The 26371-nt window shown below is 48.2% G+C and overlaps 1 protein-coding gene across 5 annotated transcripts in view; it reads left to right on the top strand.

Moving 5' to 3' along the window:
- Adcy1 (adenylate cyclase 1) overlaps positions 1 to 26371 on the top strand; it is a 135988-nt gene that overhangs the window by 68958 nt on the left and 40659 nt on the right. For all 5 annotated transcript variants that reach the window (XR_005975961.1, XR_005975960.1, XR_005975959.1 and 2 more), the window contains exons 8-14: positions 864 to 1019; positions 8225 to 8419; positions 8557 to 8654; positions 10098 to 10182; positions 16858 to 16947; positions 17286 to 17539; positions 17998 to 18124. Coding sequence is in view for 1 of the 5 variants with exons in the window: in XM_041668882.1 (XP_041524816.1) it covers positions 864 to 1019; positions 8225 to 8419; positions 8557 to 8654; positions 10098 to 10182; positions 16858 to 16947; positions 17286 to 17539; positions 17998 to 18124 (1005 nt within the window). In the remaining 4 variants the exon portion in view is untranslated. The remainder of the gene's footprint in view (positions 1 to 863; positions 1020 to 8224; positions 8420 to 8556; positions 8655 to 10097; positions 10183 to 16857; positions 16948 to 17285; positions 17540 to 17997; positions 18125 to 26371) is intronic.

Here is a 26371-nt window from a genome sequence, read left to right as displayed (position 1 = left end):
GGTGAGGGTGTGGGTTCAGGTGAGGGTGTGGGTTCAGGTGAGGGTGTGGGTTCAGGTGAGGGTGTGGGTTCAGGTGAGGGTGTGGGTTCAGGTGAGGGTGTGGGTACAGGTGAGGGTGTGGGTTCAGGTGAGGGTGTGGGTTCAGGTGAGGGTGAGGGTGTGGGTTCAGGTGAGGGTGAGGGTGTGGGTTCAGGTGAGGGTGTGGGTTCAGGTGAGGGTGTGGGTTCAGGTGAGGGTGTGGGTTCAGGTGAGGGTGTGGGTTCAGGTGAGGGTGTGGGGTGAGGGTGTGGGCTGAGGTGAGGGTGTGGGTTCAGGTGAGGGTGTGGGTACAGGTGAGGGTGTGGGTTCAGGTGAGGGTGTGGGTTCAGGTGAGGGTGTGGGTTCAGGTGAGGGTGTGGGCTGAGGTGAGGGTGTGGGTTCAGGTGAGGGTGTGGGTACAGGTGAGGGTGTGGGTTCAGGTGAGGGTGTGGGTTCAGGTGAGGGTGCGGGCTGAGGTGAGGGTGTAAGCTCAGGAGGGTGTGTGCTTAGGTGAAGGTGTGAACTCAGGTAAGGGTGTGGCGCAGATGTAGTTAGGTCCTCACATGACGATTTAGGTGGACGATGGTTCTCTTGAAGATGAAGGTTCTGGTTTAGGTGATGGGTTAGGTGAGTGTGCCTCTTCACATGAAGCTATGTGTTTAGTTGAGGGTGCAGGCGCATGTGACAGTGAATGTGCAGTTTCCTGGATACCTGGTGTGCAGGAGGTACCAAGCAACCTAATTTCAGGGCCCGTTAGTTCCTATCACTGTTAAGGTCATGTTTCCAGCCCGGGAGTCGAGATCCGCTTCATTGACAATGTTTCCCCTCCCCTTGTGTTTGGATAGATATTTCCAGGCTTGATTCTCTCCGATATAAAACCAGCCAAGAGGATGAAGTTCAAGACTGTCTGCTACCTGCTGGTACAGCTCATGCATTGCCGGAAAATGTTCAAAGCAGAGATCCCCTTCTCCAATGTAATGACCTGCGAGGATGATGACAAGGTAGGAGTGGCCGAGGGTCCTGGGGTCCTGTTCCCTCTCCTCCCGCCTGATGCAGCTTGGCTAGGACACTCCTCACTGGTGATACCTGTCTGATCAGGTGACACAGCACAAGTCTGTATGTTAATTCATATTTTGTATGTATCCAAGTCTAAGCTCGCATTCCCCACGTTCTGTCCGAGGAGCTCGGGTTAGTCCTTCAGGTCTGCTAATCTTCAGCTTTCTCTTCCTGTCGCCATGGGCTTCTGTGATCCCATGCACCTAACTCTCACATTGCATGGGGAATGTGAAAAGGATCCAGGAAGTGATGGGGGTAGGGGGACGGACTTGCATGTGTAAAAGGTTCAGCTGGCAGGATGCAGCCTTGATTTCTAGCTCCATATGTTAGCCAGCCCAGGCAGCCACCACAAAAGCGCCCAGTCTGAGAGGTGTTAACCGCAAGCACTCACTCACTGGCAGCCTGATGTCCAAGGTCAGGGTACCTGCAGGCCTAGTCTCTTTTTGGTTTGCAGGAACTGTTTTCTTGCTGTGTCCTGTGTAGTAGGCACAGGCTTTGGAGTCACCTCCTCTTCTTATAAGGGCATAATCCCATCAGGACCCCCTCTAAAGAAACACCTCCCAAGTCTCCTCCTGTTCTATTGTCTTTGTGGGAGTTAGATTTTCAGCACATGGATTTGGCGGGGAGGGGGTTAAATAAGGGTTCAGCCATCGCGGTTGGCAGTGCTTTTTTTCTCTCCCAGCATGCTTCACTGGGTCCTGCCTTCCAGGGCCGCTGTTAATTCAGAGCCCTTCCAGTTCCCTGTGATAAGGTACCTGTGTGCCCTTGTCCATCCTTGGTGCCCCATCTTGTGTTCTGGCCACACAGCACACTTTCTCTTAGGTCGCTTTGTAACTGGTACCCAGTGTCCCCAGAGGACCTGTCTGGAAATGAATTATGTTGCCGTTTCTTTTCCTTCACTTTCTTCTGTTATTTTTCCTGGAAGGCTTATTATTTGGGTGTTGGAGCTCTTGAACTGACTGAACTCCTCCCTCCCCTGAGCTCTTTCCTTCTATTTTCTGGAAAGTATTTTTTCAACTTTATCATCTGTCTTCATTAGGGTTTCTGTTGCTGCGACGAAACACCCTGACCAAAAGGCAAGTTGGGGAGGAGAGGATTTGTTTGGCTTACACTTAGTCACTGAAGGAAGTCAGGACAGGAACTCAAACAGCAGGATCCTGGAGGCAGGAGCTGATGCAGAGGCCATGGAGGGGAGCTGCTTACTGGCTTGTTTCCCTTGTTTTGCTTAGCCTGCTTTCTTACAGAACCTAGGACCACCAGCCCAGGGATGGCACCACCCTCTTCAATCACTAGTTGAGAAAATGCCTTGTAGTTGAATCTCATGGAGGCATTTCCTCAGCTGAGGCTCCTTCCTCTCTGATGACTCCAGCTTGTTGTTGGAAGGAAGGAGCCCATTTGTTGATCCTGCCCGCCCAGCTAGCTTAGACCAGAAATAAACACACAGAAACTATATTAATTAAATCACTGCTTAGCCCATTAGCTCTAGTTTCTTACTGGCTAACTCTTACATATTAATTTAACCCCTTTCTATTAATCTGTGTATCACCACTAGGCCAGAGCGCTACCAGCAAAGTCTCAGCACATCCATCTCTGGTGGTGGTTCCACAACGTCTCCCTGACTCTGCCCTTCTTTCTTCCAGCATTTGATTTAGTCCTCCCTGCCTACCTAAGTTCTGCCCTATCAACAGGTCAAGGCCGTTTCTTTATTCATTAATGGTAATCACTGTGCACAGAGGGGAAGGGACTCCCACATTATCTTGTATCACATTGGCACACAAAACCGGCTAGTACATCATCCAATGCCTCTGTTGAGCTTTTCAATTCTTAAAAATTCCGGGTTCTCTTTATTTTATGAGTAATTCCCTAATGAAATTGTATTCCATGTCAGAGACCCCAGGCTGACGTGGTGGAAACTTGCCATGTAGCTAAGGATGCCCTTGAACTTCTGCCTCTCCTGCCTCTACCTCCCAACACTGGGATTACAGATGTGTGCCGTCACAACTGGTTTTAATGCAGGGGATCAATCGCAGGGCTTCATGGGTATGCCAGGCAAGCACTACAACCCCAGCTTCCATCACTCGCTGAGATTAACTTAATTTTTATAATATTTGTGGGTGGGTTCACATGCCTGTGTACTATGGGGTGCAGGTGGACGCCTGTAGCTGCTGGCTTTCTACTTCCAAACTCAGCCATCAGACCTGGTGACAGATGCTTTTCCCTGCTGAACCATCTCACTCTCTCAGGATTTTTATTCTATTTTTTTTAAATGTGTGTGTGTGGTTTGCATGCCTGTTGTGGGTGCATGTATGTGTATTGAGGGGGGTGCACTTGTGAACATGTACTTCTGATATCGAAGGTTAATGTTGGGTACCTTCCTCGATTGATCTCCACCTTGTTCTTTGAGGCAGGGTCTCCCCCTGGAATCCAGTGCTCACCCAGGTGCTACTCTAACTAGGTAGCTGACTCAAAGAATCCTCTGACCCTGCCTGCCTAGCTAAGGAATGACAGTGGGTACCATGCCCACCCGGCTCTGACTTGGGTTTAGGGAGCTGCCTTCCAGTCCTTACTCTTGTTCTTGCATGGCAGGCACTTTAGCCACTGGCCCTTCTCCTCAGCCCCCTCATGGAGGTTTTTTAAGAGAGAATTGCTGGTCCTGGAAACATCTGTTTTCTTCGAGCAGCTGTTTTATGTTTCCCTTTAGCATGTCTGTCGTCATCTGTAATCCTACAGACACCGGAGCCTTTTCTGCTTTGTTTTTGAGAGAGAAGACTGCAAAGCTGGCTACAAGTGCTGAGCTAGGGACGGCGCTCCAGTGGCTTCTGTGGACGCCAGGGTTCTCTGTCTTGGATGATCAGGCCATCACTTGTGGGTCTTCAGATCTTCTGGGCATGTGGTGGTGGTTATGATGGCGTCTCAGGCTTCACTTCAACCATACAGAGCCAGAGACCCTGATTCCCCTTCTGGGGAAGACCACACATTGTTTCACCAAAGAGCGTGGGGTGCACTTTAGGGCTCTAGTGCCCCCTTGTGGATGGCTCTTGACCAGAACCACTGTATCCAGGAGTGCTTGAGCCTGAAGGTGCCTGATACCGCGTTGCCCACTCTGTCCAGCCCTCTGAGATTACACTGGCTTTACCTTGCCTTTGTTTGCTCCACCCTGTTGCTGCCTTTCCCACCATTGTTTGTTCTGCTGTTACTGGTTTTATACCTTTTAAAGAAAGAAACTTCCTGGTGCAGTTAGAGGCTTTTCGGGACTCTTGCTTATAGTGGTTCCTTGCCACAAGAATTTGTGTATGTGAGTTCCTCTGTGCTGGAACTTTTTCTGAGAATATTCTAAGAACTTCATTCATGGTGGATCACATCAGAGAGGATGATTAGCTTTTATGTGTGCCCAGGTAACTGGAAGCTTGCATTTTACTAAATGCTTGGCTTCTTGGCTTCCGTCACAGTAGGAATTTTAGCTCCAGTGACACAGACAGCAGACAGACAGACACACAGACAGACAGACAGACAGACAGACACACACACACACACACACACACACACACACACACATCTGGTAGGTTCCTCATCCCATCCATCCCCTGTCCTGGAGATGCACGATCAGCCAGAGCGATCTTCAGCAGGGATCCTGGTCACTTTAGCCAGCATGCTCTGACCTCCGATGTCTACTGAGTAGTTTTCTGTCCACAGAGCCTCTTTTCTTCTTGACTGTACACCCCCAGTTGCTGTGCTGCATTCAGAGTTGAATCCAGGAGCCTGCCACCATGGCCTCTGTACTTTCTGCAAGGTCTTGTGTAGAGCCTGCCCCAATATTGAAATGATTTCCTTTTAATAACACCAAGCCTCGGTGTGGTGTCTCTTCCACCATGCTTTGGTTTCTCTCCTTTGCTGATGTTGTTACCACACCAGGGACGGATCCTGATAGCGTACCTCAGCCCCCAAACACATTTGCACCTGTTCCATTTGTCCTTCGGACCCTTTCCTGCCCATGAAGGAATTTATTATGGATGACATCTCCAAATACAAAAATGCACAAGAAAGGCAAATGAAAAACGTTTGTCATCCACCCCCCCCCCCCAGATGAGACCTGGCACTCTGGCTCCATCAGTGTCCTAACTGTGGGCCCTGGAGTTCCTTTAAGGGTCTTCATTATATCGTAGAGGCAGTTCGGCTGCTTGTTTCTCCTTCTCTTGTCTGGGTGTATCATACAGTTGTCTTTACATCATTAGCTGCCCCTCAGTCTGAGTTTTCAGTCTTTGGCTTAGGCTTTAAACCCAAGGAGAGATGGTTTATGTGGCATTGATATTTGGGACTTTTCTGTTTTTACTAACGAAGGCAGGTCATGGTACTTTTATTCGTGGAAGTACAGTTTCATCCCTGGGCATTCTGTAAACTGTGCCTGGCAAGTATGGGCTCTGTGTGTGCCACTGATGAGAGATTATGGTGCCATCACCAGCAGTGACTGTTGAGGGGCACAGTCAGCATGGAGTCACCAGCAGTGACACTGAGGGGCACAGTCAGCATGGAGTCACCAGCAGTGACACTGAGGGGCACAGTCAGCATGGAGTCACCAGCAGTGACACTGAGGGGCACAGCCAGCATGGAGTCACCAGCAGTGACACTGAGGGGCACAGCCAGCATGGAGTCACCAGCAGTGACACTGAGGGGCACAGTCAGCATGGAGTCACCAGCAGTGACACTGAGGGGCACAGTCAGCATGGAGTCACCAGCAGTGACACTGAGGGGCACAGCCAGCATGGAGTCACCAGCAGTGACACTGAGGGGCACAGTCAGCATGGAGTCACCAGCAGTGACACTGAGGGGCACAGCCAGCATGGAGTCACCAGCAGTGACACTGAGGGGCACAGTCAGCATAGGATAAGGGCCTCCTTTATTATTGTTTTCTGATTTTTTGAAATGTATTTGTTCCTCTGTTCTACACTCAGAAACCTCCCCATTCTACATTTATTCATTCTTTCTCTCTCCTTCCCTCCCTTCTTCCTTCCTTCCTTTCTTCCTTCCCCTCCCTCCCTCCCTCCCTTGCTACCCCTTCTTCACCCCCGCCCCCTTGTATACAGTTTTAAATCTAAGCGTATCAATTTAAAGCAACATGAAAGCCACTTGTGTGGGCGACACAGGAGTCAAGTGCTCTGGATTGCTCCTGTTTCTCTGTTCCCTTCTGGAAATCAGCTTGTGTATGAAGTGGGTGGTAACTGGGTGAACTGAGCCTTTTCCACCCCAGAAACGCCTCAGGCATTTGGAGGCCCACACATATCCCAGCCATTTCTTTGTGGCTGAATGGCCTCCAGGTATAGGCACAGGCCTGACTCCCCTAGGGGCTCATTGGTCAACAGGGGCTTCATTTCTCTGTATTGCATTCCTGGGTGCTGGGCACATCTGATTCCATGAACATCTTAGTGAGCAGTGCCGGATAGCCTGGGCTTGGGAAGACTCCTGGGCTAATGAAAGACTCTTCTAATCTTGGACGGCTACTGCCAACCTGGGCTCTCTCTAGCATCTTATTCTGTCCATGCTGTGTGCAAACCCTGGCTTCTCTAGCCGCTCCAGCATGGCAACTTAGCAAGGCTTGGAGCATTGCCAGTGTGCTGGACACAGTGTGTTTTCTTCCTAGTTTCCACATCTCCTGAACCTTTTGTTTAAAAACAATGAGGGATGATTATCATTTACTGAAGAGAACGCTCAGCTTGTATGATCCACGCTAATTGAAACCAATTGTAGTGACTTTTTAAAATCATCTTGAGTTTTCTTGGTCAGTAATAATATCTACTTTAAACAGGGCTATTGTTCTTTCCCATGTAATAATTAAACTAGATAATAGTAATAAGGGTGGGCATTCTTTCTCATTCTGACTCTTAATGAAGATGCATAGGATTTTGCCAATCCTTGTGGTGCTTTGAGCTAGGAATGCCAGCCTCAGGGTGGTCTCTGTAAGTTAGTGTTGACATTTTTTTTGGTGGGGGATGATAACTGGATGTTGTATTTTAAGAAATACTTTCAATCAAGATGATCTGCGAAGGGACTTTTGCCTCTGCTGTCCTTGGGTATCTCAGGGTCTCTGTCCTTACAGTGTCGTGGGTGCCATTCCGTTATATAGGTTGAGATTGTAGGCTAAGTTTGGTGTAACTGGGAAGTTGGGGATTCTTGGCAAATAGACTTTCTCATGGTCTTTCGCTGCCGTTGTGTTGTTATTTTGCTTTTCTGGTTGCCCACTCTTGATCGTTATGTCAAGAGACAATAGCTTTCTCGTGGCCCCTGCCGGTTTTACCTGCACCCGTTGACATTTCCGGTTGTGGCTTCTCTAGCTTCTGGCCTGGGATAGATGTGGCAGAAGATGCCCCCGGGACCCTTGTCACACACAGTTCCTCTTTGAGTCCCGGGGTTTTGAAAGCCTGCTCTCCTTTTCCACCTCCCATAGCGCCTGTGTTTATTGTCTGTGTTGTCTGTGTTTTGTTGGAACACGGAGGGGTCTCTTTATCCCGTCCTTTCTGCGGCTGCGCTGTAGTGTATTCTAATAGTCTATCCTCTGCTGGGGCATGGGAAGCATCAGAGTCCCTGCTATGAGTCCTTGGCTGTGAGACCACAACAGGTGCCTTCAGATGACACTGTTTTCCTTTCCACAACCCGGGCCCTTCCTGCACCTGTCATGTGATGTACAGAAGAGGATCACGCCCTGGTCCTTTCAGCCCAGGCTTCCTGTCACTTCTCACCATTCCTCCCCCAAAGACAAAGGCTAGCTGCCTTTGTAGCAAACTTCTAGGCATCCCTTCCTACATATGTGGACTTGTGAGTGAAGGTGGTTATCCTATCCAAGTCTCATTCCTGTGTCTGTGAGCTAGTGGGTGCAGGTGGCTGCTTGTCCTGCATTTTTGTCGTTGAATCCATGGTCCTCTCCTCACTGATATCAAACAGACATTCTGTGATTTGCAGTAGGGACCTGGGAACTTGAATACTGGGTGTTAGGGCACCACCCTTTCCAACTCTGGCCAGCAGGGGGCAGCACTACGACAGCGTCTCACAGTTCTGAACCCAGCAGATAAGGATGGCTGACAACCAAGTGCACATGGGTGCTTTTGTCCAACAAGTGGAACATCTGATGCCTTTTTCTCTATTTCCATGGCGACTGCAGCGGAGGGCATTGAGGACAGCCTCGGAGAAGCTCAGAAACCGTTCGTCTTTCTCTACCAACGTGGTCTACACCACTCCGGGCACACGTGTCAACAGGTACATTAGCCGTCTTCTTGAAGCCCGCCAGACAGAGCTGGAGATGGCAGATCTGAACTTCTTCACCCTGAAGTACAAACACGCTGAACGAGAGCAAAAAGTGAGTGACTTGGCGCTTCCTGCATCCCTGTCCCTGAGGAGTTTGTGTCTTCCAGCTGGGTTGATCACTCTCTTGCTCTCCCTCTCTCCCTCCTTGACCCGTGTTCCTTCTCCCATCTCCCTCCCCCTCCCCCACAGTACCACCAGCTTCAGGATGAGTACTTCACCAGCGCCGTTGTCCTCGCCCTCATCCTGGCCGCCTTATTTGGGCTTGTCTACCTTCTGATAATTCCACAGTAAGTGTTGCTCCCATGCTTATCAGTGGTGTGGGAAGGTGACCAAGAGTTCCGAGTCTCTGCCGGTACTGGTTATGTTTCTTGTTTGTGTGACTGAATAGCTGAGGAGAAGCAATTGAAGGGAAGAAGGGCTGATTTGGGCTCACGTGACATCAGGGGAAACCTTCAGCTTGGGTGGTAGGAGCATGAGGCCATTCACTCACGTGAGGATGGATCTCGAAGTGGAGTGTGTGTGACCTGGGGCTCATGCTCCGTGACTCCCTTCTTCCCATCGTGCACCATGTCCTAAAGGTTTGACAACCTACCCAAATAGTGCCACTGTCTAGGGACTAAGTGTTCAAACCCATTTCACTCTGAAACCAAACACTGGGGTTGGACCTGGGGGTCTTTATGTGCTCCAGATGCACTTCCCAGTTATTCTTCTGTTGTGCCTGGCATTTGAGGAGGGCATTGGCCACCTGCCTTTCTTCTTCAGGCGCTCAGGTTGGTACTTTGACAAGCCTGTTGGCATACAACATCCTTACCATTTTTAGTTTTGAAATTACTGAATGCCAAGACTTTGTGTGCGTGTGTGTGTGTGTGTGTGTGTTGCCTCCTCATTGACATGGCATGCACCGTTGTCCTCAGAGGGCCTTCGGAGGAGAACACATGGCCTTTCTGCCTCCTGGGTCCACATCACTTTTAAAGACATTAAAATAAGAAGTAGACTGTGAAAAGGAAGAAAACAGAGCCATTTAAATGACATTTAACCATCCTGTGAGTCAGTGTAAGCTTGGAGCTTTTGTTTGGAGGAAGACACCAGGAAGTTTCTGGTTGTCTGTTTCTTCGGGCACTTGTTTCCCAGGACGACCTACCTTGAGGGCATAATGTCTCCTAAGAGTTTCCAGAAAGCACATAGAAGTTCTCTATACCTGTGAAGGACAGAACACTTCAGCTGTGGCCTGCACAGACAACTGTGAACTTGGCAGTCTCTCGGATGGTTTTGCGAGGGGTTATGTTTTTTTCTAGAAACATCTTTCCCAGACAAGTATCAATAGTACAGCTCCCCGAAGTCAAGTACTTCCTCCAGTAGGAGGAAAGGTCTTCCAGAAAGTCATGTGACCTGAAGCCAAGCATTAACTTTGGGGTGAGGTAGTAAGGATGATGATGGTCTTGGAACCCTCATCCAGAAGCCCCAAGTGTCTTCACTAGGAGAGAACCAGGCGAAGTCAGTCCCCAGGGACATGTGTCAAATGGTTAATGGCAATGCTTCCTCCTGAGATTCTGGGCATTGGGGGCCAGGAAGAGAGGCCCAATTCTGAGGCATTTATCTGATACATTGTACCTGGCCCGGTTCTGCCGTATGTATCTGATACATTGTAACTGGCCCGGTTCTGCCGTATCTATCTGATATACATTGTACCTAGCTCCCACCGACCAGTTACCTCTGTCCTCTGTCTCCAGGAGTGTGGCTGTCCTGCTGCTGCTGGTGTTTTCTATCTGCTTCTTGGTGGCCTGTATCCTGTACCTGCACATCACGCGGGTCCAGGTATGTTTGTGTGTCTTCTACAGGTGTCCAGGTATGTGAGCCTATGTCCAAGATCATGTACCTGAGTATTCTGTGTGTAGTCTCATGGCAGAGCGGTTCTATCCTTCATTCTCTGTGGCAAGTAGAAGACATCTGTCCACATGGCAGGCGCTGGTTGAGTCCAGTGTACTGCGCCTTGTGTCATGTTTTGGGGGCTCCTTCTTGGCCCAGTCAGTGGGTGGTAAATACTAATGAAAAAGGACCTTGAAGTATATATTCCCTTTGCGACTTGGTTGGAGTGCCCAGGGCAGTTCGTTTCTTATATATCCATGCAACTGGTCTAAGGTGGGCGTGGTCCAGACGGGGCTATCTGTGCTGTCACGACTCTGATGCTCAAGTGTAATTTGGACCTTTGGAGCAAAGGCTGAGTATCATACTCTTGCCTCCTCACTTTCCCTTAGAGGTCTGTTTCTCTTGGCCCTGTGCTCTTGTCTCATAGGCTCAGCTTATTTCCCAGTGCCCCATCTCTAACACGCCCCTACTGGGGATGTCAGACCTGGGCTTACTTTTGTATAATTGTCGAAAATTGCAACCCCTTGAGAGGATTTAGTCTGATTTCACTCATTTAACTCCATCATTATTCCCAGGTACATCTTTGGTTTCTTTTTCTAATTTAAAAGATACTCTATATTAAGACCACATTTACAGCTTGTTGGCTTCCATAGGTTGAGTGACGTTTAGTTTAAAATTTCCAGCTTCAGATAATATTGCCTTTGTCGTAGAGTTTCAATGAAAGCATGACATCGGGATGGTAATTTCTAAAGCTGTCATTTTGTCTGCATCGATGGGAGCCAGTGTGTCAACCTGGTGGTGTGCAAATAGCACAATACGTGCAAACAGCACAATACATGCAAAAAGTGTGAAGATGTGTGTGTGTGTGTGTGTGTGTGTTGGGGATTGGACATAGTAGCTCACAGTGTAGCTGAGAAACACAGAGACCCTGGAGCCCCACCCAGCATCTCATCAGGGGACTCCGGTTCCCCGGGGAAGAGCCACACCATTCTTCATGACCTAGCATCTCATTGGGGGACTCCAGGACCCCTAGGCAGAGTCACACAATTCTTCATGACCTAGCATTTCATCAGGGGACCCCAGTTCCCCCCGGTAGAGTTACTGACCTAGCATCTTGCCCATAAAACTAATATTCAAGTCCAAATACCACCTGGCTGTGTAAAACGCATGTTCTGTGTGATCAAATTGTGACGGCCTCCCCCAAACCACCCCCTGTGAAAACACAGCTGCCCTCCTGGGTGGCGACTCAGGCCAGAATAACTCCTGGATATTAACAGCCAGGTCAGCTGGCCCCCGCTGCTCACCCCCAGCCTCACCGAAGAGCAGCATGGAAGATTTCCTAAACTGGTGTTTTTGAAGCAGCAGCTCCCATTGCTTCAGGGGCTTCTCTGGTGCCCAGATTCATGCGGGCCAACACCTGGGAAGCAGAGAGGAACCTGCACTCCACTGGAACAGAGGCAGGTGGGACTCAGCTCCCAGGAGGGTGCCCCAGGTCAGGGTTGATGAACTAAGGCGTCACATGGTGACTGGTATCCACCAGGCTGTGTTGAACTCCGTGCTTCGGTTTAGGGCTGATTAGGTTTGGTGGAGGCTGTGGGAATAGATGGTGTGGTAGGGGCTTGGGGGTGGAACAGTGGGCAGGTCAGCAGATGGGAAGTCAAGCCAAGCAGGAGAGAATCCAGCATGGCCAGCCACACAGGTGGGACTATGGACAGCTGCCAGGATGTATCTCCAAGGAGACTATGGCTTTGATAGTGTAGCTATGCTTTCCTCCGCGGTCCCTGGGGACAGTTGCATTGGTCCCCGTTCCTAAAGACGACTCCCTTCCTTCCTTATTTCATCGAGAACATTGAGAGAATTAACACTGAGCATGAGCCAGAAAGGACTGGAGGGAGAACTCAGGGATGCTTCAAGCCAGGTGACTATTTCATTTTGCATGGTCTCTCTGCCACTTCGTGCTAGTATTGGTCCAATGCTGGCTTCCCTTGGGGGGACCAAAATATGACAGCAGTTTCATCTTTTTCTCTACTAGATAGGAGCATGCATCTAGAACAGGGGACTCTGCCCTCCACGTCATTCAAAAGATCCATTCGCCTCCTGCTTGGGGCGTCAGCCTCGACTGGTTGCACTCAGAGGGGCGGAACACGGGAGGCATGGATATCCGTCAGCACAGGGAGTTTCTTTGTAGGACGGGGCTGCTGTCAGCCTCTGGAGTTTAAAGTTTGCAGACCCAGGAGAGAGAAAGCAAGGACATCTCTTCTGGTCTGCTTGTTCCTCCTGCTGAAGTCCTTCCCAAAGAAAGGGAATCAGCATGAAGAGGCAGCGGGACTCCAGTGTTTGCTGACACACAATCGGCAATAGCCAAGCATCCCTGATTGGTGAACAGCAGGTCAAAACCATCTGAGTTTCCTGTTGCTTCCTGACATAGCCGCAGCCATCAGACACACATAATCTCATCTGTTTGTGAGCTCCTGGCTCTAGAGAGTGTAGTCCATGCATGTCTTTTGATATCTAAGATATCAAGTCATGGCTTCTCAAAAGGCCATGGGGAATGACTGGTTCCTGGTCCATTATGGTTGGTAGAATTCAGTTCTGGGCAATTGTGAGACTCACCATTTCCTGACAGATTGCTGCAGCACAAGCCTCCTCCAGACTCTCAGTGGCACAGGGAACCTCACTATCATTCCCCTTCATTTTCCCTCTTTCCACCATCTAGGAAAAAAACGTTCCGGCAAAAAGCTCTGCTTTTCTTTCTTCCCATTACGTTTTTTATTTTTAATTAAAAAATGGTAATCAAATGTATGCATTGGATACAATATGATGTTATACATTATGTTGCAAACTGATTGTCGCTTGTTTGTTTTTGTAGTAAGATCATTTAAAGTCAACTCCTAGAAGTTTTGAAGCATGCACTATGTTGCCATTCACTGTAGCTCTCCACTGTGCAGTCTTTCTCACAACCTCGCTCTTCCCAGCTCACTGAAATTTTGCAGCATTTTCCCATGAGCTCCTTACAGGATCTTCTGGCATCTACCGTTCTTCACTCCCCTTCTGTGAATTTGAGTCTTAGATTCCACACCTCAGTGAGACCATACGGTGTATTTCTGCACCGGATTTACTTTATTTAACGTAACTCCCTCCAGGGTTATCAAGGTTTGGTACAGACTGAAGGGTTTACTTCTTTTCTGGGGCTGAGTAGTACTCCGCTCTTTGTCTGTTCGTTGGTCAGCAGGGTACCTTCGGTTAGGCTGGTCCCATCTTGGCTACTGTGAGCAGTGCTGAAGTGACCGTGGCACAGGGGAGCACAGCTGTCTCTTCACTTCTTTTCTGAGAGATGATCTTCCGTATCCCAGAGAGATCTCAGACTCGCTATGTAATCAGGGAAATTCTGAAACTCCCCCTTCTACCCTCCTGAGTGCTGGGATTACAGGGGCATGCCCCGCATCTTGTCATGTGTAGTTCCCAAGGCGGAACTCAGGAGTTTGTGTCTCCTAGGCAAACACCCTTCTAGCTACATGGCCCGTCTTCTCTTCTTCATATTGATTTCTTTCTTTTGGATGTATAGCCGGCAGGAGGATTACTGGATCACATGGAAATTCTGTTCTTAGTTTGATGACAGACCTCCATTCTGTTTTCCATAATGGTTGTGCTAATGTACATCCATCCCCTACAATTATCAGTTGTTTGATAAGTCACTCCAGCCGGGCCATGGGCATTTCTTTTTGGTTTTAGTTTGTATGTCTCCAATGGTTTGTGACGAATGTTGGCCATGGATCAGTATCGGACTTTTCTGTATTGACTTGCGAAGTATATATTAAATCCTTTATCTGCTTAAAAATGGATTTTTTCATTTGCTTGCTATTGAATTGCCTGTATTCCATATATATTTTGAATATTTATCCCCTCATTACTTGTATGTTTTACAAATAATGTATCCCAATCTGTGAGTTATTTATTAATTATCATAGATGCCAAAACTCTGTGGCATTGGCCCAGCTTGTTTCTTTGGATGTAGCTCCAGAAGCATGGGGCTGGGGAGAAAGGGCAATGGGGTTGCCGCCAGCTAAAGAGCTTTGGAGCGGCAAAAAAAAAAAAAAAAAGTCATGTGATCAGATTAGATGCATGAATTACTCCCATCTGAATGATGTGTTAAAAACCTTCTGCAGGGCTGTAATGTCATGTGATTCCAGCCGTAGGTACTCATAGTCTTTGGTACAAGAACAGGGGTGAGAAACCTCAGGGGCTGTTAAGAACCATTGTCTATACCAAGTATGCGAAACAAATGCCCATTTAGTTAGATTATTATTTTTCTGTAGTTTGTAACCTGAATAGAAGTTTTGGCAGTCTAACAAACATTTCTGAGGGTTATTGGAGACTCCTAGTCTTGCCTGTTAATTTCTGAAGTTACTCTGAATGATTTCTGCATATATGGCCATCCTTCTGGTTCTGGACTAGCATGGCCAGATACACTATTTGTATGAGTTGCCAGTTTTGAGTATTTAGAGAGTTCTGGAAAACCTGGACCCCTGCTTACAAGATACTGTCACCTCCCTGGCACTGTGAGAAAGTTTCCAGAAGGTCGTTAAACTGTTCCGTGCAGTCTGCTGCATTCTGAAGCTCCTGTAAGACTCATGAATGGTGCCCATTGTTATGCCTAGGCTGTGCAGAAGCTGGAGCCAGGCTGGCCCTGGTGAATGAAAGTCTGTGTTGCTGAGTCTTGAGTTCAGTGTTGTTGAGTACACCATGTCCATTTGGTGACGAGGTGCTGTCGTATGCAGCCACTTCTGCCAGAAAACACCCAGTTCATGATAGGCAGCTCAGGGCTTGTGGTAATCAGACAATTCCATTTCTACCAAGTCCCAGTGATACCATTGTCAGGGGCTGGGGCAGATGTTTTCAGGTTCTAGGCTTACCCAAAGAATTGAAAGTAAGAGTTTGCACAGGTTTGCAAAGGAACCAAGATAATTTTATTGGAGCAAGTCCATAGTTTAAATTAAAAAGGGGGTACACTCTCCGGTGGGCCACATGAGTGAGTTCTCAATGCTTCCTTACATGGGGTTCGAGAGAAGGAGAGATTTGGTTACTAAGGATGTAAAGTGGGCAGTTCTCTGTTTTGGTTGATAGATTAGCTCATATATCTACTTTTTCTACTGAGAACATCCCTTTTTACAATACATCTGATTTTAATCATATGCATGCTCAATTATACATAGGCATACAATGGTAAATATGTTATTTTCCCGGGAAGTTTACTGGAGAACATAGGTTGCCTTATACATGCAGAATACTAAAATCTCCCCTCTGCTGGCCTGCCTTCATAGCAGCAGGCAAAGAGCTCTTCTTAGGAGTCATTACCTGTACAGCATGGCAGGACCTTGCTCCAAGGTCTTGCTCCTGGGTCCGTGTGGACCACAGACTGGGATCTGTCTGTCCCTCTGCATGAACCATACCAAGCTAAGCTGTGACAGCAGCTGGGGACATTCTCTGATGATTAGGGTCTTGCAGCTGTGCCTTCCCCAGTGGCAGAGATCAGATCAAGAGGGAAACAGAGAGAGAGGCAAGATCAGAAGAACCCTTAGGCTTCATACCAAATGGTGCCTCTTCTGTCTGAGGTCAGCTAGACTGACCAGGGTTCTTATGAAACACTCTAGGGTCTGGACTTGGAAACCCAAACCAAAGCTCTGCCAGCTACATATGCTACCCACACCAGACTGTCCTGACCCCAGAATCTATGGTCCTGGGCTTGTTTTATTGGTGGCCGTTGCCTCCCAGTTTTTAAATAAGAAAAGTCACACTCCCAGCCTCGTGGGAAGGATGACAGAAACAGCTATGTGTGTTGCCATGGAGTCCCGCAGACCCAGGCTCTGTCTGCATATGTTACTCTCCATAAGGGGCAGTGGGCGCCATTGTAATCTATACTCTTGTTTTTAGGACTGTGAGAATAAAGAACCTCCTGCTTCATCCTTGATAGCATCTGTTAATTATTTCACACCGTATTCAAAGTAAATAAATAGATTAAAAATAAAAATTCTAGTAACTGAAGAATTATATTAAGCCTGTCTGTGATGATAAACTTTGAGAACATGAGAGAGACAGACAGACAGAGACTGAGAGACAGAGATGGGGGAGAGAGAGAGATAGATAGTAGAGAGAGGGAGGGAGGAGTGTATGGAACTCCTGAGGTAGGAGAATGCATTATAATAAAAATACCCAGTGCTTCTACTCAGTTAACTTTGGTGCCAGTCAGGGTGCCTGGGAGAGAAAGATGGCTGTTTCTCCTTTAAATACTGTGGGCATATGTGTCTCTGTGTGTCTGCGTTATGAATTATTTTTGGCAGGTTCTTCACGTGGGAGATAATAAATAGATAAAAGTAATCAAGACCATTGCATAGCAGATGGAGGTCTAGTAAGCCCCTGGAGCCGGCAAAGGGCTCCACACCTGGCCTCCTTTGGCGGACTCACTGTGAACAACAAGTACCTTCACACTCAGTGTACTTTTAAAGCTCTCCCCCTTTCCTTCTCTCCTGGGTCACTGGGGTTACCTCCCAGAGCCTTACATGCGAGGCAACACTCTACCACTGAGCTGCCGCACCCCTAACCCTAAAATGAGGTTTTCTTCTTCAGTGTTTTCCAGGGTGCCTGACGATCCAGATCCGCACTGTTTTGTGTGTATTCATAGTGGTCTTAATCTACTCAGTAGCCCTAGGATGTGTGGTGAGTATCACTAACTTTGGCGTGCTCAGGGGCAGGAGCAACAGGTTGGAGAAGCTGAGCCGGGACCTAGGAGTCATAGCGGGGGCGGTAGGAGTAGAGGGAGCTGCAACACAGGATAGAGTTGTTTGGCTTGGAGACCCAGCAGGGGCTGGTACTACCTGGTCCACCTTGCTCACCTCCAGCCTTTTCTATAGACACTGGGAGGCTACAGCAGCGGAGGCAGTTTGAGGCCTGGTTGTGGAAGCAGAGGTTGGGGAGAGGCTATTGTAGAAGGCTGGTGGGGGATTGGTGAGGCCAGATACTGGGCCTCCCTAAGCCTTCGCGCCCTTGCTCCCCAGGTGGGCTGCCTGCCCTGGGCCTGGAGCTCCCAGTCCAACAGCTCCCTAGTGGTCCTTGCAGCTGGCGGCCGGCGCACTGTGCTGCCTGCCCTGCCCTGTGAGTCTGCGCACCATGCCCTGCTCTGCTGCCTGGTGGGCACCCTCCCACTAGCCATATTCCTGCGGGTGTCCTCCTTGCCAAAGATGATCCTGCTGTCCGGGCTGACAACATCCTACATCCTTGTTCTGGAGCTCAGTGGATACACCAAGGTTGGGTGAGTGTGACGCCCCGAGGGAAAACTCTAGACAGGGTGATGTTAGTTATCATTCTCCTCTGATAATAATTTGCATGAATCGCTATTATTCTTAATCATCGCCTCAATTACTAACTCTATAGTCATAGTACTCTCTCCCTCTCTAACACACACACACACACACACACACACACACACACACACACGCTTGTGCATGCGCACCAACTAGCAAGCCAAAGTGAACCAAATATATACAATTTTTTTTTTTTAGGTTAGTGGCTTTTCTATTTCTCTTCTTTAGTCTAGACTCTAGCGAAGCCTCTAACTTTTGGCTGAGATGAGAATCATCAGGCCTGGGGTCAGGCCCACGAGCCTTAGGCCTCGCTATGCATAGATGGCTCTCTGCCCAGACCTAGGCTTTGATGGCCATATATTGCCTGGAAACCGACACTAATGGGGTTTCTTCTCCACCTTTCCAGGGGTGGTGCTCTCTCCGGGCGTAGCTATGAGCCAATCATGGCTATCTTGCTATTCTCATGCACACTGGCCCTGCATGCCAGGCAAGTGGATGTCAGGCTACGGCTGGACTACCTCTGGGCAGCACAGGTAAGTTGAGCCCTCTGTCTCCTGGGGCATGAGATGGCCATGCGGAAAGTAGCAAAAACACTCATTGGCCATGTGGCCCGCCAGAGATCTCACTTGATAGTGCAGAAGAGCTGTTCAGGGACTTACTCAGGTCTGTCCTAGAGGCTTGAGTTCTAGGATTGACGCCTATGGGATGACTGTAGAGATGGCTGCAGGATGCATGGGCTGGGGACAGAAGTCAGAGTGACTGTTATCTTAGGGCCTGGCTATGACCAGGACCCCATCAGGGTCCCTTTTAAAATTAAACATGCCAAACCTTGCTCCACTCACCCTGGACTTAGTAATTCTCAGGGTGTTTCTGACGGGAGAGGCGGGAGGGACTCTTGTGGTGGCATCAGCGAGTAGCCGTGTGAGTTGGTCTTGGACCCTGATTATCTGGGCGCCAGGCAGCTTGCCATGTTTCCTGTACTGAGCTTTCCATCCAAGTGTGAGGAAAGTGTTAGCTGAGGGTGCTTATTCGAACCCGGGTTCACAAAACCACTCTGGGGCATGGTGAGGTTTCCCAGTGACCGTGGCTGGGCAGAGTGGGGCTGCCTGGTGCTGGGGTGCGTGCGCATCTCCCCCTCCCCCGCTGGCTGCGCATTCCCCAGGCACTTGAGAATTGGGGTAGTTGAGCAGCTTGCCCAGGCTTGGCTCCCATCTGCAGAACTTATGGTGGTCTCCCCAGCAGCAAATTGCCTCCTGAGCCTTCCTTACCTGAAAAGGAGGGGTGAAGGCTAGTGAACCTGAGCCTCGGCAACAGCGATTCTTCTGATTCGGATGCACGCGGGACAGCCCTTTGCCATTAGTTTCCTTAGTTATAAGAGCAGCCCTGCCCAGGAAATAAAATGACGCGTGAGCAAACAGGGTCCACAGAGGGACCTGCGGGTGTCGGACAGTGGCCAGGCTGGAGTAAGCCGCGGAGCCAGGCTATCGCTGTGGTCTGTATGATAATCTGGTCAGGCTCTGAGCCCTTGTGGGCAGTGCGTGAGGCCAAGCAGGAATGTCTTCAGCCCAGGGCCTCTACTGTGCAGCCTGACTGCAGGGTCCCAGCTCAGAGCTGGGGCTCAGATGCCAGATAGTCGAGGACAGTTGGGAGGAGCCAGTGACTGTGGTAAGGAGGGCCCCTGTGGACACAGGAGTCTTGAGGAAGGACAGGTGTCTGTGGTTGTGAGACCAGCTCTGACACACTTGGTGGAATGGGAAATCCTGTTGATTTGAGCCTTTTCCCGGGGCTGAGTTGAGCAGCAGCCTGGACGGTGGAAGGGCAGAGACGGGGCAGAAGCAGCAGGAATGGCAAGAGCTGGGCGTGGCATCAAGAAGTCCCAGTTGCAGATTCCAACGGCTTCATGTAGTGCCAGTACGGTCAGATTCTCCTCCTACCAGCAGTAAGGCGGGGTGAGAGCCCATAAAATGGAGTGCTGTTCGCCTTCTTGGCACCCTGTCCCCACGTCTGGCATGATGAAGCCTGCCATGTTCTCCCAGCTTGATTGTGCAGATGGCTCTGTCCTTGGGCTGCGGGTCATGGATCCTGTTGGGTGGCCAGTTCTTGCAGCTCTTACCATTGACCCGCCTCAAGCGGAAGCAGGAACTAAGGAGTTTATTGGTTCATAGCGTCCAGGCTGGGGGGTGCCCCTGATGACGGCATTCGCAAGCTCTTGGCAAGGAACCCTGGTCAGTTGCATTTTGCCCGAGTCACACCAGGTAATGGGAAGAGCCTCTATGGCAGCTGGTATCGATTGTGGTCTCTGTTGAACTCAACTGTCTGTCCGGCGTAACCCAGCTGGCTGCCCGCTCTGGCCTGCTCTGGTCCACTGACTCTGCCTGCCATCAGCCAGATACTTGGGTTTCAGATCTCATAGTGAATATTTACTAGAGAAAAATGCACGCGGGATGAGATTGGAAGGCCAGGATACTTGGCACAACGAGGTGGGGGTCTAGAAGGCTGTTTACTAGGGAGGACATCCAGTTGTTCTGCAGTCTAAGCAAGGGAAAATGGGGCCTGGCTGTGAATTCCTTCTCAGGGGGCGATCACATCACCCCTTAGGTGGACATTTTTGTTTCTTGTGTGGATTGACATGGCCTTTTCTTGGCTTTCATTATTAAGCCACCATATTTGTTATTAAATGTAGTATTTAAATGTTATTAAATCATGTGGTTCTCCATCTAGCCACACCTACCCCCACCCATTCTGTATAGGTTTTCAGGAAGTGTGGGGCACAGATGTGTTCCCTTGAATGCGTTCCTCATGCATGCGTGTCATGATGGCAGGGCTGTTAAATGGAACATACCGACACATTTTTTTTTTCATAGACAGGTAACAAGAAACATCCCTTTGCTTTCCCGTAACCCCAGCAAAACATGGAACTTTCGGGACTTTGTCTGTTTGCCCTCTGGATATTTAGTCAGGTTGTAGAGACGTGAGAGGACCTCAAACTCTTGCCTCATTGTCCGGACAAACACTAGCTGGGTTAATTATTTTTGGATACCACGTTGGCCATACAACCCTACATAAATAAACAGGTTTCACTTTGCCCTTGGGGAAATTCTTTGGCTCTTCACCTTTAACTATTGGCATTACTCCATTTCAACATTATTTTCTTCTTTGGTTTTTTTGAGACAGGGTTTCTCTGTGTAGCCCTGGCTGTCCTTGGAACTCGCTCTGTAGACCAGACTGGCCTCGAACTCAGAAACCCGCCTGCCTCTGCCTCCTGAGTGGTGGGATTAAAGTTGTGCTTCATCATGCCCAGTAACTAATATTATTTTCATTGAATTAGTAGACATAATCCTTATGGCAAACATAATTCTAATGTTTATGTTCATTTGTATGGATGCTTTTAGCTTGCTTACCAGTAAATGGTTAATCTCGGGCGAATCCCCATCCTGTTGAAGCCATCACCAATCTGAGGAGGGTTGCCTGTGAACTGCATTCCCATCAGTAGAACTAGATCAGACCCTGTTGCCTTTCTTCCTTCACCCCACAGGTTCTTGACGGTGCTTTCTTTTCTGCACATATATGGCAGTAGCAGGGACTTTACATGTATGGAACTTAGGGTCCTTTTCCTGGGACTCTGAAATGCTATAGGACGTATCTTCCTTCTCCTCTGGTTGGCACTGTGAGTGGGCACATGGAGCCAGACGATTCCCAGTTATCTCACACTCGGCCCCACCTCTTCAAACTTTCTCACCTGTATTACTAAGCTGTAATTGATGTATGTGTTTGGGGGCAGTGAGCATGCCACAGCTCAAATATGGAGCCCAGAGGACAGCTTCGGGGAGTTGATTCTCTTTTTCCATCTTTTCGCTGGCTCTTCTGCCAGCCATCTACAGCAAGCACCTTCCTGCTGAACCATCCCACCGGCCCATCCTTCACTCCTGATTGTTCCTACCACCTCTCAACACCACCACACTGAGGACTGAGTTGTATGCCCCCTCAATACACACATAACACCACACTTAGGACTGAATTGTCGGCCCCTCAATACACACATAAACATACAAACCCTGGGAACAAACCACATGAGTAGGGAAGTCTTCCATTTGTCGTAGTTTTCTGGGAGACTTCGGTAGAATTAGAGTTGTTTCTTCCATAAATGTTAGGGGGAATGAAATGAAGCCTCTGAACTGGATGGTTTATCTGCTGCCGAATGAGGAGATGTTAAAGTAAAATTCAAGTTCCCCCAAACCACGAGGCCCCCTAGGCCTCCCATTCCTATTGCTTGCTGTGGTGGCTTTGGGAATTCAGTCCTTCCCTGACATCTGCTCTTTGTTGACTTAGAATTGGCCACAGCAGCCCTTGTTGTTCCTTTCATATTTGTGGAGCCTGATTGTATTATTTAATTTCTTGTGATTGGTCACAACTGAATTTATTGTTGTCTTAGTGCCATTTGGCGGTGACTTGAGAGGGGCTTGTCCTTTCTGGAGTAAGCGCTCTGCTTGCTCGGTGTTGTAGACCCCGAGCGTGGTTTTAATGGTTCTGGGAGTGCTGGCGTGTGGGGTGACTTCATCTTTGTTTGCTCCAGAGTATTCTCGGATTTTCCTCTTCATTTCCCCACCCAAAGAGGAGGAGTGTGTACTTTGATCTGGAAGATTCTACAAAGATCTTGTAGTTAGTAACTTCAAAATTAATTTTCCTGTAGTTGGAGGACTCTCATGACTTGAAGCCTGTTAACTTCATTGAGGTTTGCTACACGGTCCATGGTCTGTGTGTTCCTATATAACACGGATTTCCTGTAGCTGTTCAATGATGTTTTGTAAGACTTTTCATGGAAACAGCTTCAGAACAGAAATGAGAGTTCATCAGAACATGATTTAATCCTACATTTCAGAACCCTATTCTCAGAAAAAAAAAAATAAAACAAAACAGAAACCCTCCGGTTTGTATAGAATAGCTAGAAAGAATATGATCATGGCCACTACTGATCAAGTTCTTTGAACCCAGTATTTGGCTAGTCAGGGCAGATTGTGCTGCAGTAGCTACCATGCCCAGCGTGTCAGTAGCATTGACTAGCCGAGCTTCATTCTTCTTCCTGCTACACACATGTTTATGCAGGTTAGCCGTGGGTTACACTATCACGGTCCTCCAGACAACAGGCTGGACACAGCAGCCGAGAGTCCACCTTGATCCCCCTTCTTTAAGGGAGGCACGTCCATCTGTCACTGGCGACTGGAAGTCAGTGGAGAATATTAAGAACGTCTACCTCAGAATATTCAGAGGATGGAGAATCTTGGAGTCTGTTGTGGGCAGGAGGGCTCACATTGCTCCCAGGCTCCTCTATTACATGAACAGGAGATATATAGGGTCCGCAATTCCAGCCCAGTCTGCTTGGCCTGAGCCACCCTGATCTAAGAGGCAGAGACACCATGGAGTGTTGGAGGCCCTGTCTGATCATCATTACACTGTGATCTTTACGTGTGCAGAAGGTGTGTGTTTTACAGTGTGCTCTAGTTTATGTGGCAGTTATCAAACAAAGGATTGTTCCTATGATCTTTTAGATGAGGTCCGGTGGTGGTACCACCCACCATACCCTGGGCCCTTCCCATCAATCACCAATTAAGAAAATGCCCTATAGCTGAATCTTACGGAGGTGTTTTCTAATTGAGGCTCCCTCCTTTCAGATGACTTCAGCTTGTATCAAGTTTACATAAAATTAGCCTGCACACTGTACATGGATAGTTCATTTCCCTCTCTGGGCTTGCTCCAGAAGAGATGGCTTCTAGAGCTAGGGGTGTCTCCAAAGAAACAGACTAGATGATTCAAGAAAGAGGACATCCAGAAGCGCCTTTGCAGCGATGATATGAAAATCAAGTAATGTGCTGTCCTGATATGAAAGAATGAAGTGAGCCGGACGGTGGTGGCACACGCCTTTGATCCTAGCACTCGGGAGGCAGAGCTAGGCAGATCTCTGTGAGTTCGAGGCCAGCCTGGTCTACAAGAGCTAGTTTCTAGGACAGGCTCTAAAGTTACAGAGAAACCCTGTCTTGAAACAAACAAACAACCAAACAAATAAACAAACAAAAAAAGTATGAAGTGGTGGCCATGCTCCGGATGGGTGTCTTTGACCCTGGCAGGAATCACAGGGAGGGTGGGGCATTCGTGCAGGCTCTTGGTTGTGAGGAACACACTGTTTATTTCTGGCACTACGCTGGGGGTTGCTGGTGTTCTCTGACTGAGAATGTTCTGTCAGGGTGTTGGGTGAGAGTCACCCGTACACACGTCAGAGTCCCAGGGAGGGCCAGGTCAGGACATTAGTTGTCTCGCTTTGTACTTTATCTAAACTTACAAGCACACAGCTCTGACCTTGGAAGTGCTTCGTCACGGTTGGTAGATGTGCCAGGCCAATCCGCTCTAAAATGTAGCACACAGGAGAAAGGGAACGCCTTTTGAAGAAGTGCTGAGAGCACATTTTGGAAACAGTTCAGTGTGTTTCTCACGCGACCTTACAAGAATAATGTGTGTCACTCAGTAACCTATTCCTTAAAAAAAAAAAAAAAAAAAAAAAAAAAAAAAAAAAAAAAAAAAAAAAATCTGAGTTTTCTGACTGTTCAGAAAATCTTAAGAGAATTTCAGTGGATTTTCATCTCGTGAAAAATATAACAATTCTGTTTGATTTCTTAAAATTACTGCTCCGAGTAGGATGGACATTTGTCAGTCAGAATTCAACAACAGAAACCTTTTGACCTGTGCACAGAGTAAGACATATGCGAACATAGGAAGAACAAAGACCCTAGCGGTCCCTAAATCCAAATGCTGCTATAAGCAGAGCCCAGAATAAAACCTTTCAGTACAGTGTGCTGAGCCAGGGATAGTTTTCATTTTAGTGCTTTTTTTTTTAAAAAAAATTCTGGTTTTAGTCTTTGGAAGTTTCATATACATGCATAAAGTATATTAATCATAACCATAAAAGGAAATTTAGACTTCCTTTTAAGAACATATATAACACTTTTGTGTGGGGCTGGGTGTAGAGGTGAACACCTTTAATTCCAGAACTTGGGAGGCAGTGGCAGGAGGATCTCTCTGAGTTCAAGGCCATCCTGGTCTACATTGTGAGCTTCAGGTCAGTCAGGATCATATAGAGAGACTCTGTCTCAGAAACAAAACAGCTAATACATGTCTTCTTTCCCATTTCCTATCCACACTTAAACTTTGACTCTTTACCGTTTCCCCATCTCCTGTCATGTTCTGCGGTCACGTCTAATTGAACTTTCCCCTTGGTTGCAGGCCTGTAGGTTTCTGTGTAACTCATTCACCCACCATTTCTTTTGACTACACCTCTGTCAACATTTCATTTCCCCATCTCTTCCCCACCTACATGCTTGACTCTTTCCAACCCCTCTCTGTTTTGATTTTATTTGTCTTTTACTGTCCCCTCTCCCTTAAGGCATGTGCTCCAGAAGTCAGGGATTATTACAGCACATTATTTTTAAGCAAAGAATATTCAATTATTTTGTTTTTTTAATGAAAATATTACTGATAGTAACAATAATTATTTTAGAGAAGATAAACATTGTTGTGCCATTAATACAACCAAGCTATTATTTTTAAAATATATTTTTCCATCTTAATTCTACCCTTTAAAGGCTTTTGTTTGGGGTCCACTGGTACACAGCAAGTAAAATATAATTAGTAATACATTTCCTATGGAGAAGAGGGTGTTTGCAATGTTCTGTTGACAGGAACGGGGGATGAAAAGACTGAGGCCGGAAGTCAGAGGCCACTGACCTTTGAGAGAGACCCAGAATAAGTCACAGAGTCACTCATGGGACACTCGCTGCCATAGAGCCACCCCCCAACAGTGGGTCAGGACAAAAGCATGACCAATCCCCTCGTGTTGTTTTTCTTTCCAGCAGAGGTCATGGACTCTGAGCCCCCTTCAGAATTGCCAGTTACTATGTCCCTCTGTTTGCAGAGTGGGCTCCAGCCTGTCTGGGTGGCGGTGGCCAGTGTCACCTCTGGTTTGATCTGGAGTCTGGGGCCCAGGGCTGTCTTTCTTGTGTTTCCATGCACTGCAGTCTGCCCCTCTCTATTGGGTTATGCTAACTCATTGATCTTGTGTAAAAACAAAAACCAAAACCAATACATATAACTTAGCCCCCCCTTCCCCTGCACTAGGCTTGGCCTTTCACCCTGTGGTCTCTGTGTCCCCATTACAACTCCTTGACTCAAACCTTCCTCTCCTTACTCCTTGAAATCATTAGTTCCTGGCTTGACTGGTAATCTAGATCTCGACAGGAGACCTAGCAACATGTAGCTGGTAAAATCATCTCTAGGGAGAGCAGAGTAGCCCTCCCCAATGCCTTTGGCAAATGCAGCCCTAGGAACCGTAATTTAAAGGTGGATGAAAAGGTGCTGTTGCATGGAGATGTGCCTGTCTTGCCCTGTATATCACTGACTACCACATGGGATTGGCCCATGGATGGCTTCCGTGGCAGGCCCCGAGCGTCAAGGCACCATGGTGGCATTTGTACCGTACCAGGCGTTTGATGTTCATGAATGGAGTAACACACATATTTAAATATGACTATTTCTCAAGCCAAATCCTGTGGAGGGTCAAGTTTTATAGCAGAGATATACAACTTCTGTCTCTGAGAACTGTGGCATACCATAGATTGGCCCGCACTGGTAGCCCCCTTGAGCCTCATGGTGGCCCATGCATGGGACTATCCCTGACACTTTTTCTTATCACTATGGAGCCATAGTTCACGGTAAGCAGGCTCCGACTGGCTGGC

The sequence above is a fragment of the Microtus oregoni genome, unplaced genomic scaffold (genome assembly GCF_018167655.1).
Source record: "Microtus oregoni isolate MIOR12 unplaced genomic scaffold, Mior012 000019F_ref0000042, whole genome shotgun sequence".
Lineage (NCBI taxonomy): Eukaryota > Metazoa > Chordata > Mammalia > Rodentia > Cricetidae > Microtus > Microtus oregoni.
Note: the sequence above shows the minus strand (reverse complement) of the source record. Positions and strands in the feature narration are given on the sequence as shown.